The sequence below is a fragment of the Entelurus aequoreus genome, linkage group LG02, assembly GCF_033978785.1.
Source record: "Entelurus aequoreus isolate RoL-2023_Sb linkage group LG02, RoL_Eaeq_v1.1, whole genome shotgun sequence".
Classification (NCBI taxonomy): Eukaryota; Metazoa; Chordata; class Actinopteri; order Syngnathiformes; family Syngnathidae; genus Entelurus; species Entelurus aequoreus.
In genome coordinates, this window is record NC_084732.1 from 90,852,732 (window position 1) to 90,874,798 (window position 22,067).

At 38.3% G+C, this 22,067-nt stretch overlaps 1 protein-coding gene across 4 annotated transcripts in view; it reads left to right on the plus strand.

Moving 5' to 3' along the window:
- Positions 1–22,067, plus strand: part of scml2 (Scm polycomb group protein like 2) — a 77,590-nt gene that overhangs the window by 15,450 nt on the left and 40,073 nt on the right. For all 4 annotated transcript variants that reach the window (XR_009824246.1, XM_062034755.1, XM_062034768.1 and 1 more), the window contains 4 exons: positions 6,438–6,508; positions 6,651–6,885; positions 9,791–9,879; positions 9,957–10,200. Coding sequence is in view for 3 of the 4 variants with exons in the window: in XM_062034755.1 (XP_061890739.1) it covers positions 6,438–6,508; positions 6,651–6,885; positions 9,791–9,879; positions 9,957–10,200 (639 nt within the window). In the remaining variant the exon portion in view is untranslated. The remainder of the gene's footprint in view (positions 1–6,437; positions 6,509–6,650; positions 6,886–9,790; positions 9,880–9,956; positions 10,201–22,067) is intronic.

A 22,067-nucleotide genomic window follows, 5' to 3' on the forward strand; every position in this document is an offset into this window, starting at 1 on the left:
AATCTTTTAATGCTAGACATAGGGAGGCCCGAAAATAATACGTTACAGTAATCGAGACGAGACGTAACGAACGCATGAATAATGATCTCAGCGTCGCTAGTGGACAAGATGGAACGAATTTTAGCGATATTACGGAGATGAAAGAAGGCCGTTTTAGTAACACTCTTAATGTGTGACTCAAACGAGAGAGTTGGGTGGAAGATAATACCCAGATTCTTTACCGAGTCTCCTTGTTTAATTGTTTGGTTGTCAAATGTTAAGGTGGTATTATTAAATAGATGTTGGTGTCTAGCAGGACCGATAATCAGCATTTCCGTTTTCTTAGCGTTGAGTTGCAAAAAGTTAGCGGACATCCATTGTTTAATTTCATTAAGACACGCCTCCAGCTGACTACAGTCCGGCGTGTTGGTCAGCTTTAGGGGCATGTAGAGTTGAGTGTCATCAGCATAACAGTGAAAGCTAACACCGTACTTGCGTATGATGTCACCCAGCGGCAGCATGTAAATACTAAAGAGTGCAGGGCCAAGAACCGAACCCTGGGGAACTCCGCACGTTACCTTGACATAGTCCGAGGTCACATTGTTATGGGAGACGCACTGCATCCTGTCAGTAAGATAAGAGTTAAACCAAGACAAGGCTAAGTCTGACATACCAATACGTGTTTTGATACGCTCTAATAAAATATTATGATCGACGGTATCGAAAGCGGCGCTAAGATCAAGAAGCAGCAACATAGATGACGCATCAGAATCCATCGTTAGCAATAGATCATTAGTCATTTTTGCGAGGGCTGTCTCCGTAGAGTGATTTGCCCTGAAACCGGATTGAAAAGGTTCACAGAGATTGTTAGTCACTAAGTGTTCATCTAGCTGCTGTGCAACAGTTTTTTCGAGAATTTTGGAAATAAACGGAAGGTGGGAGACCGGTCGGTAGTTTACCATGAGGTCAGGATCGAGGTTAGGTCTTTTGAGCAGAGGATGAATAACCGCTTTTTTGAATGCTAGGGGAACAGTGCCGGAGGAAAGTGATAAGTTTATAATATTTAACACTGATGGACCTAATAATACAAACAGTTCCTTGATAAGTTTCCCAGGAAGTGGGTCAAGTAAACATGTTGTTTGTTTTATCCCACTTACACGCTGTAATAATTCCTCTAATGTTATTTCATCAAAAATAGAGAGACTATTTTGGAGGGCAGTGTCCGTCGTATATACAGTCGTATTTGTGTTAACAGAGCCCAGTTGTAGCTGGGATGCGTTGTCTTTAATCTCCTTTCTAATGACTTCAATTTTCTTATTAAAGAAATTCATAAAATCATCTGCCGAGTGGGTGGAGCTACTGGGAGGAGTCCCTTGTTGGGTTAGCGATGCTACTGTACTAAACAGAAATTTAGGATCGTTTTTGTTGAGGTGGATGAGATTTGAGTAGTATTTAGCTTTAGCTAAGGTAAGCATGCGTTTATAAGTTATTAAACTATCACTCCATGCTTGATGGAAAACCTCAAGTTTAGTCGCGCGCCATTTGCGTTCCAGTTTTCTACATGATAATTTATGAGCTCTAATTTCTTCTGTAAACCATGGGGTGCGCCTTTTAGGGGCCCTTTTTTGCTTTAGCGGTGCTATACTATCAATAATTTCGCGCAAGGCATCGTCAAAGTTGTTAGTGAGTTTATCAATAGAGCCGACATAATTTGGGAATGGTGCTATTACCGAAGGCAGTAGGTCAGCAAGAGTCATCGTTGTGGCAGTATTAATGTTGCGGCCGCTATAGCAGTTATTATTATTATTAGCTTGTTGACAAAGAGTCAAAACTTCAAATTTTATAAGGTAATGATCGGACATTACTTTAGTATATGGAAGTATCATAACTTTGGAGGTGGTGACACCCCTGACAAGCACTAGATCTATTGTATTACCGTTGCGATGCGTGGGTTCATGTATTATTTGTGTAAGACCACAGCTATCAATTATGGTTTGGAGCGCCACGCACTGAGGGTCCGATGGGGTATTCATATGGATATTAAAGTCCCCCATTATGATTATATTGTCGGCGTGCGTCACTAGATCAGCAACGAACTCTGAGAATTCACTGATAAAGTCCGAATAGGGCCCAGAAGGGCGGTAGATAACAGCCAGGTCGAGAGGTAGCGGTGTGACAGACCTCATAGTAAGCACCTCAAACGATTTATATTTATTATTTAGGTTAGGGGTAAGGTTGAAATTTTCATTGTATATTAGTGCGACACCCCCTCCCCTTTTAAGAGGGCGGGCAACATGCGCATTCGTATAGTTAGGAGGAGATGCCTCATTGAGCGCAAAAAATTCGTCCGGTTTGAGCCAGGTTTCGCTAAGACCAATGACGTTAAGATTGTTGTCTCTAATGACCTCATTAACCAATAACGCCTTGGGAGACAATGATCTTATGTTTAAAAAGCCCATATTATAGGTATTGGGCTGTTTTGACGAGTTTTTGTTAAGATTATCCGTAGTGGCAATATTAACAATGTTGCGTTTATTATGCGTAGTGCACTTTAAATAGTTTCGACCATATCTAGGAATTGATATGACGGGAATTTTCCGATTGTTTGCTTGGTGCTGCAATAGACTGGACATATCATAATTTGCCACCTCAGTAGAATGCATGTCCACCTCTGACACAGACACAACAGAAAAAACATTATGTGAATTGTGTATTATTCTAAGAGAATTGCTATGCGTACATGGATTATCCAGCCTGGCGCTGGCTAGTTCTAGCTTAACTGACTCCTCACCCGGACTAACAGACATTGTAATTGCCTGTGACCGGGCTTGCTCTAGTGTAGTCAGTCAAGTGAGACTTAAATAGTAGTCTATGTTTCTAGACAGGATGATGGCGCCTTCCTGGTTAGGGTGAAGGCCGTCTCTCATCAGCAAGCCTGGTTTGCCCCAGAAAGAGGGCCAGTTATCAATAAACGTTAGTCCCTGCGTCCTACAGTAGCTAGCCAACCACTTGTTAAGCGAGACTAATCTGCTATATCTCTCATCATTGCCTCTCGCAGGCAGGGGGCCAGAGACAATTACTCGATGCCTGGACATCTTTCTGGCGAGATCACAAGTCCTGGCTATGTTTCTCTTTGTAATCTCTGACTGTCTCATTCTAGTGTCATTGGAGCCAACGTGTACAACTATATTCGCATAATTAGTGGTGCGATTAGCCTGTCGTACGTGTTTACTAGGCCTGTTGCGAGTTAGCTCCCTAAGATTAGCTTCAATGTCAGGTGCTCTGGCCCCGGGGATACACTTTATTGTGGCTGGTTTGCTAAGCTTTATGTTTCGGGTGATGGAGTCCCCTATAACTAAGGTGTGGTGCCCGGTAGACTGGGGTGTAGGACTAGCTAAAGAGCTAAATCTATTATGCGTCTCAACCGGTACACCGTAGCTTGTAGGCCGCTTAGGACTGCTACAAGCTGGGCTAGTTAGCTCGCTACAGCTAACGCTAGCAGATGTGTCCGCAACATCTAAAGTTACGACATTACTCTGCTCTAACTGGCGGACACGGCCCTCTAGCAGAGCCAACCTCTCCGTGAGTATGGTGCAAGACGCGCAGGAAGCCATTACTCACAGTGTTTTCTGTCACCGAGTGAAGTTCCTGCTGTCCTCAGGGAAGTGGTCGCGGTCTGTAGGAGTAGCTTCTTACTGACCGGCGCTGCCTTTCTCCGCGCTAGCTTAGCAGCTAGCTAGCTGAGGAAAGGGTGGTGGGACAGAGATCGGGTGATTTGCAAGTTAAATAGTACCACTAAAAATGTTTGAGAAGTGATAAAGAAAGCTGTAGAACAATTAAAAGCACACAGATAGAGCGCTACTTAGCTTTTTCGCAACAGCGAACAGACGGCGAGCAGTCACGCACATGTATGTGAGTACTTTTTGTACATGTATGTGAGTACTTCTTGTACATGTATGTATGTTGTTTATGTACATGTATGTGAGTACTTCTTGTACATGTATGTTGTTTATGTACATGTATGTTGTTTATGTACATGTATGTGAGTACTTCTTGTACATGTATGTTGTTTATGTACATGTATGTGAGTACTTCTTGTACATGTATGTTGTTTATGTACATGTATGTGAGTACTTCTTGTACATGTATGTTGTTTATGTACATGTATGTGAGTACTTCTTGTACATGTATGTTGTTTATGTACATGTATGTGAGTACTTCTTGTACATGTATGTGAGTACTTCTTGTACATGTATGTATGTTGTTTATGTACATGTATGTGAGTACTTCTTGTACATGTATGTACAGTATGTTGTTTATGTACATGTATGTGAATACTTCTTGTACATGTATGTTGTTTATGTACATGTATGTTGTTTATGTACATGTATGTGAGTACTTCTTGTAGATGTATGTTGTTTATGTTGTTTATGTACAAGTCATTACTAACTATGTCATTAAGGCTTTTATTGCTAATATTCAACTAGCTAGCAGATCCATACACAGTGTGGTGCCACTCCCCTAAGTCAATAATCATAATCATAATAATAATAATAATAACCTCCATTACAGCAAGTTAACTGCTTTTTTTTGTATCTTAATGATTATTGTCAACTAGGGTTGTCCCCATACCCATATTTTGGTACCGGTACCAAAATGTATTTTGATACTTTTCTAAATAAAGGGGATCACAAAATAATGTCATTATTGTCTTTATTGTAACAAAAAATGTTAGTGTACATGAAACATATGTTTATTATTGTCATTTAGTCCTTAAATAAAATAGTGAACATACTAGACAACTTGTCTTTTAGTAGTAAGTAAACAAACAAAGACTCCTAATTAGTCTGCTGACGTATGCAGTAACATATTGTGTCATTTATACACCTATTATTTTGTACACATTATGTCATTGGTAACAACATTGTGAACACTGTCTTGTTGCCTTGTGTTGTGTGTGTGTTGGTAACAACGTTGTGAACACTGTCTTGTTGCCTTGTGTTGTGTGTGTGTTGGTAACAACGTTGTGAACACTGTCTTGTTGCCTTGTGTTGTGTGTGTGTTGGTAACAATGTTGTGAACACTGTCTTGTTGCCTTGTGTTGTGTGTGTGTTGGTAACAACGTTGTGAACACTGTCTTGTTGCCTTGTGTTGTGTGTGTGTTGGTAACAACATTGTGAACACTGTCTTGTTGCCTTGTGTTGTGTGTGTGTTGGTAACAATGTTGTGAACACTGTCTTGTTGCCTTGTGTTGTGTGTGTGTTTGTAACAATGTTGTAAACACTGTCTTGTTGCCTTGTGTTGTGTGTGTGTTTGTAACAACGTTGTGAACACTGTCTTGTTGCCTTGTGTTGTGTGTGTGTTGGTAACAATGTTGTGAACACTGTCTTGTTGCCTTGTGTTGTGTGTGTGTTGGTAACAACGTTGTGAACACTATCTTGTTGCCTTGTGTTGTGTGTGTGTTTGTAACAATGTTGTAAACACTGTCTTGTTGCCTTGTGTTGTGTGTGTGTTTGTAACAACGTTGTGAACACTATCTTGTTGCCTTGTGTTGTGTGTGTGTTGGTAACAATGTTGTGAACACTGTCTTGTTGCCTTGTGTTGTGTGTGTGTTGGTAACAACGTTGTGAACACTGTCTTGTTGCCTTGTGTTGTGTGTGTGTTGGTAACAATGTTGTGAACACTGTCTTGTTGCCTTGTGTTGTGTGTGTGTTGGTAACAACGTTGTGAACACTGTCTTGTTGCCTTGTGTTGTGTGTGTGTTGGTAACAACATTGTGAACACTGTCTTGTTGCCTTGTGTTGTGTGTGTGTTGGTAACAACGTTGTGAACACTGTCTTGTTGCCTTGTGTTGTGTGTGTGTTGGTAACAACGTTGTGAACACTGTCTTGTTGCCTTGTGTTGTGTGTGTGTTGGTAACAACGTTGTGAGCACTGTCTTGTTGCCTTGTGTTGTGTGTGTGTTGGTAACAACTTTATAAACACTGTCTTGTTGCCTTGTGTTGTGTGTGTGTTGGTAACAATGTTGTGAACACTTTCTTGTTGCCTTGTGTTGTGTGTGTGTTGGTAACAACGTTGTGAACACTGTCTTGTTGCCTTGTGTTGTGTGTGTGTTGGTAACAACATTGTGAACACTGTCTTGTTGCCTTGTGTTGTGTGTGTGTTGGTAACAACGTTGTGAACACTGTCTTGTTGCCTTGTGTTGTGTGTGTGTTGGTAACAACGTTGTGAACACTGTCTTGTTGCCTTGTGTTGTGTGTGTGTTGGTAACAACGTTGTGAGCACTGTCTTGTTGCCTTGTGTTGTGTGTGTGTTGGTAACAACTTTATAAACACTGTCTTGTTGCCTTGTGTTGTGTGTGTGTTGGTAACAATGTTGTGAACACTTTCTTGTTGCCTTGTGTTGTGTGTGTGTTGGTAACAACGTTGTGAACACTGTCTTGTCGCCTTGTGTTGCCAGAGCCCTTCAGTTGGGAAGACTACCTGAGAGAAACCTCCACTGTTGCTGCCTCACCCACGTGTTTCAAGCAGGTCTGTGATGATAGTTCCCCATAGACGGGTGTGATAGTTCCCCATAGACGGGTGTGATAGTTCCCCATAGACGGGTGTGATAGTTCCCCATAGACGGGTGTGTCCCCCTGCTGACAAATGACCTTCTTGGTGTCCCCTGCAGTCCAGAATCCCCCCCTCCAATGACTTTAAGGCGGGCATGAAGCTTGAGGCTCGCGACCCTCGCAACGCCAACTCTGTGTGCATCGCCACGGTGATGGGCATGATGGGTACTCGCCTGCGCCTGCGCCTGGATGGCAGTGACAACACCAACGACTTCTGGAGACTGGTGGACTCCTCTGACATCCAACCCATAGGAACCTGTGAGAGGACCGGGGACATGCTGCAGCCCCCGCTAGGTAAGACAACACTAGGAGAGACAACACTAGGTAAGACAACACTAGGTGAGACAACACTAGGTGAGACAACACTAGGAGAGACAACACTAGGTGAGACAACACTAGGAGAGACAACACTAGGAGAGACAACACTAGGTGAGACAACACTAGGTGAGACAACACTAGGTAAGACAACACTAGGAGAGACAACACTAGGTGAGACAACACTAGGAGAGACAACACTAGGTGAGACAACACTAGGAGAGACAACACTAGGTAAGACAACACTAGGTGAGACAACACTAGGTAAGACAACACTAGGAGAGACAACACTAGGTGAGACAACACTAGGTAAGACAACACTAGGTGAGACAACACTAGGTAAGACAACACTAGGAGAGACAACACTAGGTGAGACAACACTAGGTAAGACAACACTAGGTGAGACAACACTAGGTAAGACAACACTAGGAGAGACAACACTAGGTGAGACAACACTAGGAGAGACAACACTAGGTGAGAGACAACACTAGGAGAGACAACACTAGGTGAGACAACACTAGGTAAGACAACACTAGGAGAGACAACACTAGGTAAGACAATACTAGGTAAGACAACACTAGGTGAGACAACACTAGGAGAGACAACACTAGGAGAGACAACACTAGGAGAGACAACACTAGGTAAGACAACACTAGGAGAGACAACACTAGGTGAGACAACACTAGGTGAGACAACACTAGGAGAGACAACACTAGGAGAGACAACACTAGGTGAGACAACACTAGGAGAGACAACACTAGGTAAGACAACACTAGGAGAGACAACACTAGTTAAGACAACACTAGGTAAGACTACACTAGGAGAGACAACACAAGTTAAGACAACACTAGGTAAGACTACACTAGGAGAGACAACACTAGGTAAGACTACACTAGGAGAGACAACACTAGGAGAGACAACACTAGGAGAGACAACACTAGGTGAGACAACACTAGGTGAGACAACACTAGGAGAGACAACACTAGGAGAGACAACACTAGGTGAGACAACACTAGGAGAGACAACACTAGGAGAGACAACACTAGGTGAGACAACACTAGGTAAGACAACACTAGGAGAGACAACACTAGTTAAGACAACACTAGGTAAGACTACACTAGGAGAGACAACACTAGGTGAGACAACACTAGGTAAGACAACACTAGGAGAGACAACACTAGGTGAGACAACACTAGGTGAGACAACACTAGGAGAGACAACATTAGGTGAGACAACACTAGGTGAGACAACACTAGGAGAGACAACACTAGGTGAGACAACACTAGGTAAGACAACACTAGGAGAGACAACACTAGGTAAGACAACACTAGGAGAGACAACACTAGTTAAGACAACACTAGGTAAGACTACACTAGGAGAGACAACACTAGTTAAGACAACACTAGGAGAGACAACACTAGTTAAGACAACACTAGGTAAGACTACACTAGGAGAGACAACACTAGGAGAGACAACACTAGGTAAGACAACACTACTCTGCTCTGTCAGAGGTTGGTTCAGACACCAGTTAGTCCTAAAACCTTCTTTTTCTTACCAAGACATCTTGTAATTCACTTTGGGGGAGGGCCCAGTTGTACTATACATCTATTAACAATCTGTGTGTTTATTAATGTACTATAACAAAGGAGTTGTACTATACATCTATTAACAATCTGTGTGTTTATTAATGTACTATAACAAAGGAGTTGTACTATACATCTATTAACAATCTGTGTGTTTATTAATGTACTATAACAAAGTAGTTGTACTATACATCTATTAACAATCTGTGTGTTTATTAATGTACTATAACAAAGTAGTTGTACTACACATCTATTAACAATCTGTGTGTTTATTAATGTACTATAACAAAGTAGTTGTACTATACATCTATTAACAATCTGTGTGTTTATTAATGTACTATAACAAAGGAGTTGTACTATACATCTATTAACAATCTGTGTGTTTATTAATGTACTATAACAAAGTAGTTGTAATATACATAATTAACAATCCGTGTGTTTATTAATGTACTATAACAAAGTAGTTGTACTATACATCTATTAACAATCTGTGTGTTTATTAATGTACTATAACAAAGGAGTTGTACTATACATCTATTAACAATCTGTGTGTTTATTAATGTACTATAACAAAGTAGTTGTAATATACATAATTAACAATCCGTGTGTTTATTAATGTACTATAACAAAGTAGTTGTACTATACATCTATTAACAATCTGTGTGTTTATTAATGTACTATAACAAAGGAGTTGTAATATACGTCTTTTAACAATCTGTGTGTTTATTAATGTACTATAACAAAGGAGTTGTACTATACATCTATTAACAATCTGTGTGTTTATTAATGTACTATAACAAAGTAGTTGTACTATACATCTATTAACAAGTTATTGGTGAGTTTAGTGGGACATACCAAAGTTAAGTCTGAGAAAATGCGGTATTTTATAATTTAATTCCTGTTTCTGTGCGGCCTGGTTGTAAATGCGTGATGAACCGGTACTGGTACTGGTACTGGTCCCTGGCCCGGTGGTTGGAGACCACTGCTATACCAGTACTGTATATCACACATATATAACAAGGAGCTGATTAATGACCTAACTCTTTATTAACAAGACAAAACAACTACAACAGCAATCTGAACCGTGCCCTTTGGCGCTCTCACAAATGATCAGAAGTCACAAAAATCTCTAACTTTAACAACCATGTTGCTTCAATTATAAACAAAAGTACAATCCACTTCCAGTTAATTAGTGGACAAGGTCCTTACAGACGCACACACGGAGATCCAAAAGTGGGTGAAGTTTGCAAGTGGAGGGTTTGGTAAACGGAGCTTCCACTGCAGTGTGAACTTGTGTTCAGGTTTCAGGATGAACGCTTCCTCCTGGCCTATGTTCCTCCTGCGGACGCTGAGTGGAGCAGAAATGGCACCAGCCTCTTCCTTTAAGAAGGTATGGTCCGTACTGACGCTTTGAGTACTCTTTCTACCAACTCTAATGTGACGTTTGCTAAACACGGTTTGTGCAAGGAACCGGCTTGCCCCGTGGAAAACTACTTTCAAGCTGGAATGAAGCTGGAAGCTGTGGACAGGAAGAACCCCTACCTGATTTGTCCCGCCACAGTGGGCGAGGTCAAAGGCCCGGAGATCTTTGTCATGTTTGACGGCTGGCGAGGAGCCTTCGACTACTGGTGCCCCTTCCACTCCAGAGACATCTTCCCCGTGGGCTGGTGTGCCCTGACCAAGCACAGTCTGCAACCGCCCGGAAACTTCTGTGAGTGCACCTTTCTTTATTTACATGGAATATGAAGCCAAACGTGGGAATGTTTCAGCTTCAAATAGGATGGGCAATATGAGCCCATCAACACGGGCAAACATGTTCAATATTTATTTCAGTTCAAGTTTTGCTTACAGAAATGAATCCACTTGATTTTTTGGTTGATTTATTTTGGATAAGAAAGTTATTTAGCTGCAAATTACAGTACAAGGAATCCTTTTTTTGTTGTTTTGTTAGCATTTACTTCATTTAAGAATATTTTTCAACATATTGAGCAAAAATGTCTCTTTTTTTTCTACCAAGAAAAGTGCACTTGTTATTAGTGAGAATATACTTATTTTAAGCTATTTTTGGCTTCATTGAGGTTAGCTAATTAGGGTCCGCACAGGACCATTTCAAAAGGAATCCCACAGGGAGTCCTTTTGCAATGGGACGAAAGGACCCTATTGAAATTGTAAGGTTTTATTAGGGTTCGCATGTACCCTGTATAAAGGACTCCCACAGGGAGTCCTTTATACAGGTACAAAGGACCCTATTGAAATTGTAAGGTTTTATTAGGGTTCGCATGTACCCTGTATAAAGGACTCCCACAGGGAGTCCTTTATACAGGTACAAAGGAACCTATTGAAATTGTAAGGTTGATTATTATTCCGCAGCTTTGCGCACTACTTTGCCCCCCTTAACATGCTTCAAAACTCACCAAATTGTATACACACATAGAAAAACTGGGACAGCACACTTTAGTAAAAAAACAAAACCCAAAAATCAAAATTGCGCTCTAGCGCCCCCTAGGAAAAAAACAAAAACAAACTGCCTGTAACTCCCACTAGGAAGGTCGTAGAGACATGAAACAAAAACCTGTATGTAGGTCTCACTTAGACCCATTTCACATCCTCGGGCAAAAACCTACAGGAAGTTGGCAATTTCCCCTTCAACACAAAAAATGACTAAAAACACTAATTTTTGTCTCTTTGAGCTGTAATTTGACCCCCTTAAAATACTTCAAAACTCACCTAACTTTTTGCACACATCGGGACTGGTGGAAATTGCGATCTAAAAAAAAACCGAACCCCAAAACTCAAAATTGCGCTCTAGCACAATTTTTGAATAAAACAGAGACAAAACTGCTCCTCAGAGGAAAACTCAGACAAAACTGCTTTTAACTTCCGGTAGGAACGTCTTAGAGACATGAAACAAAAGCCTCTACGTAGGTCTCACTTAGACCTACATTTCATAGATTGACATCCTTCAGCAAAAATCAACAGGAAGTTTGCAATCCCTCCTTCAAAACTAACTTTTTGTTAAAACCAGTCACCTAACATCAAACATTATCTCCTCTGAGCGCGTTTGTCGTTTCGGCTTCAAACTGCTACAGGAGAGAGATTGAACCCTTCTGATTAAAAGTTGACGACGGCGTTTTAAAACGTGCTACGGTTTTGATTTTACGAGCCTTCAAAGACCCGCAGCACTGATGCTGCACCGGTGCCAAAAATGACAACGGAACATGCAATTTCTCCTTTTTTATCCTCAAAATTCTACACACAATACCCTATAATGACAATGTGATCTCAGACACAACTTCCTCTAACTCCCAGTACGAATATCGTAGAGACACGAAACAAAAACCTCTATGTAGGTCTCACTCAGGACTACCACTGGACAAAAGTATTGGGACACCTAGGACTAGCACCTGCCAAAAGGCGGACCCGACCAACGCTGCTTGCAGCTTTAATTTGACTTGTTTTGGAAAGTCTTGAAAAGACGAATTTTCTTGTTCTATTGGCAGATAATTTTGTTTAGTTCAAATAAAATACCCCTCATTTGTGTATTTTTTTTTCTTGTTTTTGAACACTGACTTTTTGCAGTGTAGGACAAAAGATGAATGTGTGAGAATATTTGAAAGGTGTGTTGGCCCTGCGATGAGGTGGCGACTTGTCCAGGGTGTACCCCGCCTTCCGCCCGAGTGTAGCTGAGATAGGCTCCAGCGCCCCCCGCGACCCCGAAGGGAATAAGCGGTAGAAAATGGATGGATGGATGGAGCAAGAAGAGTAGCAAAGTAGCAAGAAGACAAACCTCTCGACCGGATCCTAAAACTGTAATAAACTTCACTTTTAGATGTTCAATATTTATTTAGTTTGTCGAGATTTGATTGGATTTGACTGAATGAGTTTTTTTTTGGAAACAGGGACAGAACATATTTGATTGGTGGTCTTTTTTTATCCAGGTGCCATTTTTGCACAAAAGCTCCATGGTAGTTTGGCAAAGATGCTTTTAAAAATTATACAATTTAGAAGCAAAATGGCTTTTTTGAAGTTATTTTACACAAGCTTCATGCGTCGCTGTCCTACACAAACATCACCTTCTCAGACATTACCGCCTCTCACCACTAGAGAGCAGTCCATTCCTCCTTCAAATACTAGTCATGTGTTTACTGGACTAATACGTGTCAAGTGTCAACAAGGACTACTTCTAGATAGACATGTTGGATGTTATCAACACTGTTGTATTGTTTATACCTTTGTGTAACATGTCAACACGGACTACTTCTAGATAGACATGTTTGATGTTATCAACACTGTTGTATTGTTTATACCTTTGTGTAACATGTCAACAAGGACTACTTCTAGATAGACATGTTTGATGTTATCAACACTGTTGTATTGTTTATACCTTTGTGTAACATGTCAACACGGACTACTTCTAGATAGACATGTTTGATGTTATCAACACTGTTGTTTCCTCCCTAAGTTGTGGGTCAATAAGAATGTCAAGTCCAGCCAGATGTTTGGGTTAGTCCAGTCCTCGTGTTAGCTCGTCCTTGGCAGATAATCTGGCTGTGCAGACACAACTGGAGATATCGTATGTGAGTGCAGAAATGGCCAACAAAAGGTTGTCATAGTTCATAGTGTAGAAGGTATAACATAGTAAGTGAAGGTTTCCTTTGTTTAGACTGTATAGATCAGGGGTCACCAACGCGGTGCCCGCGGGGGCACCAGGTCGCCCGTAAGGACCAGATGAGTAGCCCGCTGGCCTGTTCTAAAAATAGCTCAAATAGCAGCACTTACCAGTGAGCTGCCTCTATTTTTTAAATTTTATTTATTTACTAGCAAGCTGGTCTCGCTTTGCCCGACATTTTTAATTCTAAGAGAGACAAAACTCAAATAGAATTTGAAAATCCAAGAAAATATTTTAAAGACTTGGTCTTCACTTGTTTAAATAAATTCATTAATTTTTTTACTTTACTTCTTATAACTTTCCGAAAAACAATTTTAGAGAAAAAATACAACCTTAAAAATGATTTTAGGATTTTTAAACACATATACATTTTTACCTTTTAAATTCTTCCTCTTCTTTACTGACAATTTAAATCAATGTTCAAGTAAAAAAAAAAATTTATTGTAAAGAATAATAAATTAATTTTAATTTAATTCTTCATTTTAGCTTCTGTTTTTTCGACGAAGAATATTTGTGAAATATTTCTTCAAATTTATTATGATTAAAATTCAAAAAAATTATTCTGGAAAATCTAGAAAATCTGCAAAATCAAATTTGAATCTTATTTCAAAGTCTTTTGAATTTCTTTTAAAATTTTTGTTCTGGACAATCAAGAAGAAATAATGATTTGTCTTTGTTAGAAATATAGCTTTGTTATATATTCTAACAAAGTGCAGATTGGATTTTAACCTATTTAAAACATGTCATCAAAATTCTAAAATTAATCTTAATCGGGAAAAATTACTAATGATGTTCCATAAATTATTTTTTTTATTTTTTCAAAAAGATTCGAATTTGCTAGTTTTTCTCTTCTTTTTTTTCGGTTGAATTTTGAATTTTAAAGAGTCGAAATTGAAGATAAACTATGTTTCAAAATTTAATTGTCATTTTTTTCGTGTTTTCTCGTCTTTTAAACCGTTCAATTAAGTGTAAATATCATTAATTATTAATAATAACAGAGTTAAAGGTAAATTGAGCAAATTGGCTATTTCTGGCAATTTATTGAAGTGTGTATCAAACTGGTAGCCCTTCGCATTAATCACTACCCAAGAAGTAGCTCTTGCTTTCAAAAAGGTTGGTGACCCCTGGTCTAGATGAACACCCCCCAGGTCCATTACAGTCTGCTGTGAAGAACTTGCACAGAACCCTGATCTCAACCAGGGATCCACAGATATTTGATATTTGGCATTTTGACGTATATTAGTATCAGCATTTTTTTTTAATCCGTAATGGGATTTTTTTTACAACTACAACATAACTACATACAATATAATACCAAGGCATGTAAATAAGAGCGCCCACAAAAAGAAAGCTACTTGAAGATGAGGTGTAAAACATCATCTATGCAACATGTTGACAAAGAAGCAGCATGACATGTTATGTAGACCACAAGGAACATCATCATAATATGACACCTTTAATGCGCCTTATAATCCGGTGCGCCCTATGGTCTGCAAAATACGGGAGAGAATATAAACAGAGTTGTTTGTACAGTACTTCAAATCATTCAGGAATAATGCCATTCACACCTGGGATGAACTTTAAAAAAAAAAATCGCTTTTCAGATTAATTGCGATTCTTATTTAAAACGATTCTTAATTGATTAAAAAAACAGCTAAAATCGATTTTTCTTAATTTTTATATTAGACAAATATATCAGACAAATCATATAGTAGATGTAGATGATCTATATCTGCTGTACACATTGACTTTACATGATGTAGATGATCTATATCTGCTGTACACATTGACTTTACATGATGTAGATGTAGATGATCTATATCTGCTGTACACATTGACTTTACATGATGTAGATGATCTATATCTGCTGTACACATTGACTTTACATTATGTAGATGATCTATATCTGCTGTACACATTGACTTTACATTATGTAAATGTAGATGATCTATATCTGCTGTACACATTGACTTTACATGATGTAGATGATCTATATCTGCTGTACACATTGACTTTACATGATGTAGATGATCTATATCTGCTGTACACATTGACTTTACATGATGTAGATGTAGATGATCTATATCTGCTGTACACATTGACTTTACATTATGTAGATGTAGATGATCTATATCTGCTGTACACATTGACTTTACATGATGTAGATGTAGATGATCTATATCTGCTGTACACATTGACTTTACATGATGTAGATGATCTATATCTGCTGTACACATTGACTTTACATGATGTAGATGATCTATATCTGCTGTACACATTGACTTTACATTATGTAGATGATCTATATCTGCTGTACACATTGACTTTACATGATGTAGATGTAGATGATCTATATCTGCTGTACACATTGACTTTACATTATGTAGATGATCTATATCTGCTGTACACATTGACTTTACATTATGTAGATGATCTATATCTGCTGTACACATTGACTTTACATTATGTAGATGATCTATATCTGCTGTACACATTGACTTTACATGATGTAGATGTAGATGATCTATATCTGCTGTACACATTGACTTTACATTATGTAGATGATCTATATCTGCTGTACACATTGACTTTACATTATGTAAATGTAGATGATCTATATCTGCTGTACACATTGACTTTACATGATGTAGATGATCTATATCTGCTGTACACATTGACTTTACATGATGTAGATGATCTATATCTGCTGTACACATTGACTTTACATGATGTAGATGTAGATGATCTATATCTGCTGTACACATTGACTTTACATTATGTAGATGTAGATGATCTATATCTGCTGTACACATTGACTTTACATGATGTAGATGTAGATGATCTATATCTGCTGTACACATTGACTTTACATGATGTAGATGATCTATATCTGCTGTACACATTGACTTTACATGATGTAGATGATCTATATCTGCTGTACACATTGACTTTACATTATGTAGATGATCTATATCTGCTGTACACATTGACTTTACATGATGTAGATGTAGATGATCTATATCTGCTGTACACATTGACTTTACATTATGTAGATGATCTATATCTGCTGTACACATTGACTTTACATTATGTAGATGATCTATATCTGCTGTACACATTGACTTTACATTATGTAGATGATCTATATCTGCTGTACACATTGACTTTACATGATGTAGATGTAGATGATCTATATCTGCTGTACACATTGACTTTACATTATGTAGATGATCTATATCTGCTGTACACATTGACTTTACATTATGTAGATGATCTATATCTGCTGTACACATTGACTTTACATGATGTAGATGTAGATGATCTATATCTGCTGTACACATTGACTTTAGAAAAAAGAAGTGTTGGATACTTCTCCTGTTGCCTTATTTGTATTTGACTTTATTACATGTTTGGTAAATGTGTTATACTTGTATAGCACTTTTCTACCTTCAAGGTACTCAAAGTGCTTTGACACTATTTCCACATTCACACACACTTTCACACACTGATGGCGGGAGCTGCCATGCAAGACGCTAACCACCACCCATCAGGAGCAAAGGTGAAGTGTCTTGTTCAAGGACACATCGGACGTGACGAGGTTGGTAGAAGGTGGGGATTGAACCAGGAACCCTCAGGTTGCTGGCACGGCCACTCTCCCAAATGCGCCACGCCGTCCCCAAGAATTGTATTCAACAAAACTAGTTTTCTTTTCAGTAATTGATCAGAGCTGGATGGAGGAATGTAGTTAATCACAGAACTGGCACCCAATGTTATTCAAAAAGTATTGATTTTGAATCGGGAATCGTTTGAAATAGAGAATTGAATCTGAATCAAATCCCAAGAATGGAGTCAAATACCAAGATTGACAGCTGTAATTAGGGATGATGTTTGATAAGGAATTATCGAGTTCGAGCCTATTATCGAATCCTCTTATCGAACCGATTCCTTATCGATTCTCTTATGGAGTCCAGATAGGTTGTTGTATATGGAAAAAAACACACAATATTTGGTTTAACAAAAGCTCACTTTTATTATATAATAAAAAAATAAAATATAATAAATAAATAAATATTGACTGTTACCCACCTAAAAAAATAAAATAAAATAAATAAATATTGACTGTTGTTACCCAAAGTATATTAAGTAGGATTTTTCAGAGAAACAAATATATACAGTAACACAAAAACAACCTGTCTCTGTGATCACTATAGGTGTATAAATAATAATATAGTGTTAAATAAAATCAGTCCCTTGGGCACAAAACAGAAAATAATACAGCTCTCCAAAAAGTGCACTTCTGCTGCTATTGGAACATAACTGTTTGTTATGATGCTTTGACATTTTTGCACTTTATTTCTTTATTGAAAGAAAATTCTATGAAGAGAAAAGTTGTTTGCAAATGTGGTTACAATGCTAAAAAATGAAAAGTTAAAGCTAAAAAAAGAAATACACTTTATTGAGTTAACATTATTTCTTTATAGGGGGGAAAATGTTATGAGCTAGAGAATATAACAACTACACTACCCAGCATGCAACGGGAGTGACGAGCATGCGCGGTAGCCCCGAAAAGTGTTGCATGTTGCCACGCTGTGAAAGTAAACGTCAAGAAGTCAGCCAACACGCCTCGTCTGCATTATTTATAATTAGACAGACAACACATATACAGTGTGATTTTGTAACGTTTACAAGGAAAGAAAAACAAAAGTTCAAAAAGGGAGATGTGTTGTATATATATGTATGTGCTGCAGTGTCATATATGTTGTATATATATGTATGTGCTGCAGTGTCATATATGTTGTATATATATGTATGTGCTGCAGTGTCATATATGTTGTATATATATGTATGTGCTGCAGTGTTGTATATATATGTATGTGCTGCGGTGTCATATATGTTGTATATATATGTATGTGCTGCGGTGTCATATATGTTGTATATATATGTATGTGCTGCAGTGTTGTATATATATGTATGTGCTGCAGTGTTGTATATATATGCATGTGCTGCAGTGTTGTATATATATGTATGTGCTGCGGTTGTTTTAAGAAGGTTGCGACAGCTGCCGTAAAGGAGGTGCGTTGCTAGCCTGGTTGCTATGTTTCCGGTTGGTGGTAAAAGTGTTGGTCATGTGTTTTACCCTGCTCAAATCTCTCAGTAAAGTTATTCGATGGATTATAGCTTTTGTTTTGAACTTTATTACACCTTGGAGCGCTTTTTCCCGTCCATTGTTTTCCTGCTTTCGCTATCTGCGCCTAATGACTGAGCTACGTGACGTCATTTATTGTGATGTCCCACGGAGCATTTCTGGTCGGGACGGGATTCGAATAAAGAATCAACTCTTTTCCTTTACTATAGTGGTCTCGATAACGGGTACCGGTTCTCAAAAAGGGATTCGAGTCCGAGGACTCGGTTCTTTTCTTATCAAACAACCGGGAAAACCGGTTTCGAGTATCATCGCTAGCTGTAATAAACATCCACTTGAAGTGCAAGGCAGAGTAAAAAAGTGTTCTCTGCAGCCAAGACTTTTCTGTGTTGATGTGCTCCATATTTCCTTGACCTCCTGTGGAGACACAACATTGTGTGTGTGCTATTATCTCAACTAATGACCATGTAGCAATGATCACATGTGTGGAAGTCCCCATGACACATGATGAATATTGATGAAGAACTGCAGGGAATTTGATCACACCCTGCATGGAACTGAATAGACTAAATCCATTTTCTCTGTCTGTCAGATCCATACTTTCATTGATAACACATGTAGGCCTGTATCGCACATCTGGCACTTTTAATACAAGTAGAAAGACATTTCATTTGATGTTGTCACGACATGATGGCTGCCTGGGCCTTCTGCACTGATTGTGTGTCAAAGAATGAAAACACAAGCCTCTCTCACATTGGAATGTAGTCACTTCCTAAACAGTAGCAGTACAGTTCTTTACAAAATCATGCTTCATCTTTCTTTATAAAAACACATCCTGGCTTTTATAGGTCCATGTCAACACAACTTGAGTGATTCTGTGCTCATTAAGACCATCCATCCATCCATTTTATACCGCTTGTCCTTTTCGGGGTGGCAGGGGGTGCTGGAACCTATCTCAGCTACATTCGGGCGGAAGGCGGGGTACACCCTGGACAAGTCACCACCTCATCACAGGGCCAACACAGATAGACAGACAACATTCACACACTAGGGACCATTTAGTGTTGCCAATCAACCTATCCCCAGGTGCATGTCTTTGGAGGTGGGAGGGGCCTATCCCCAGGTGCATGTCTTTGGAGGTGGGAGGAAGCCGGAAGGAACCCACACAGTCACGGGGAGAACATGCAAACTCCACACAGAAAGACCCCGAGCCCGGGATTGAACTCAGGACCCCCGTGTTGTATTTAATGCTAGGTTCACACCAACGGCGCTGCAAAGCGGCGTTATAGCGTAACAAAGCCTGATTAAAGCGTGAGGGTCCTAATGGATGGTGGGAAAGCTTGTAGTGAAGCGGCACATGCGGCAAGTTCGCCAACATTTTTTAAACAGTTTAAAAAAATTCTGCGCTCTGTCAAGAATGGAATAAAGCGCCGAGAGCGTATGAAAGCGTGAAAAAGCGTGACAAAGCTCAGCAAAACTTGACTAAAAGCGTAGGAAAGCTTAACAGATCTTGGTTGAAAGCACGGACCCCAGTCTACAACTACAAATAGGAAGTGACTGTGATATTGACTAGTGACATTGAAACTTTTATGTAAAACCAACACAGGATTACAAATCCATTCTCTTTTGCATCATTGCCTTTTTTATACGATGATCATTGTTTCTGTACTTCTGCTGTTTGATGTTGCACTTTGACATTACTGTCTATCATTTTTCTGTATGAAAATGTTAATAATAAAGAGAATATGTTACGTTTTATAAAAGATAGATATTTATTAAGATGACAAAAATAAAAGAAATGAAGATATAAAACATAATATAACGGAAAAAAAAGAGAAATTGAAAAAATAAATGAATATAAAAAATGTGTGGATAATTGCCTTTTATTATTTTCAACTAGCATAAGAAATGAAAGATAGATATTTATTAAGATGACAAAAATACAAGAAATGAAGATATAAAACATAATATAACGGAAAAAAAAGAGAAATTGAAAAAATAAATGAATATAAAAAATGTGTGGATAATTGCCTTTTATTATTTTCAACTGGCATAAGAAATGAAAGATAGATATTTATTAAGATGACAAAAATAAAAGAAATGAAGATATAAAACATAATATAATGGGAAAAAAAGAGAAATTGAAAAAATAAATGAATATAAAAAATGGTGGAAAACAGTATACTGAGTTTTTCACATTTTTTTCTTATTTTTGTTGTAACAATGCACAACAGAGCTTGATAATCGTGTCAGAGCCTGATGTAAAGCGTCAGGATCGCATCAAAGCGTAATAAAGTTCAATAAAGCGTAATAAAACGTATCAAAGCGTGAATTAAAGCGTATCAAAGCGTGAGGAACGGTAACAAAGCGGCAACTAATTCGTATCAGAGCGTATCAGAGCATAACATTACTTCAGAGATCGGGATATTCGTGGAAAAATTGACAAAAATGACGGCGCTTTGCTCGCCGCTTTAAAGCGCGGCAAGCGCCGTTGGTGTGAACCAGGCATAAAGAAAACACTCTGTGTTATAGGTGACTAAATATATTGGTTTTAGTTAAAAATGTCAGCTTTTTCTCATTACATTACGATTTTTGGCTCTTTTTTTCTTACACTTTTACTGTTGTTTTCCCCCCATGTAAGAATATAATAATAATATATTTATAACTTAAGAAAATATGAATATTCAGTTAGACAGTGTCTACTATGGTTGTTGTAATGTTCCTAATTCATTCAAAAGTTGATATTATTTGGCTTTTTGATTCATTAAATAACTCAACTTTGTTCACATTTGAAGTAGTTTTTATTATTATTTCGAAAGCTTCTAATATTTGAGATCAGGGGCGTCAACGTTTTCCACCAAGGCCGATTACGTGTGGACCATTTTGATATGTTTTTATTTTAAAAAACAATATTAAATGTATTTAAAGAAAACACTTTGTGTTATAGGTGACTAAATATATTATAAGTTAAAAAATGTCAGCTTTTTACATTCTGATTTTTGGCTCTTTTTTCTTACACTTTTACTGTTGTTTTTTCAGTTTGATACGCTATTATTTGAAAATACCCAACTGTTGGCATTTTAGCAGACACTGTATATTTGCACAAAACAGTATCGCCGATACCAGGCTGAATTTCCTTGGTATCGTATGGGAAATCAAATGCGAGTTATTGCACTTTTGTTTTCATTGATGTTGGTGAATGTTAGAGTTTATAGAATATTTGTAGTCCTGCTGTGATTGACAGCGGCGCTGATGTTTGCATTGGTGGAGGAATGTTAGCATGTAATGTTAGCATGCAGACAAGTGAATGATGCAATCATCACATTCACATGCAGGCCAGTCTGACATTTGTATTCTTACAAACTGCTTTATTAAGAAGTGTGTTTGACAAGAGTTGCAATAACAAACCTTTTGTGTCGTCCTCTTTGCTTCTAAACTGGGTCAGAAGACAGAGGAGCACATGCTGAATTATTCATGTGCATGGATTATTATTAGTATTACAACTTGACATTAATATTCATATAGTGATGCAATGATTGTGTCCAATTTTAAACCATTTTATTCTGTTCACATTTTGAATCAAACCTAAGTTCAATCATTAAAGTCAATTATTTTGGAATTCAGCCCCTCCTTCACAATCATTATAAGAGAAAAGAAGAGAAAAATATCTATATTTTTTCATTCTAACATCTGCTTTTTCTCGGTGGCTAGCAATGCAGCTAATGTTAGTGTCAGGTTGAAACACTGATGACATCTATTAAACAGA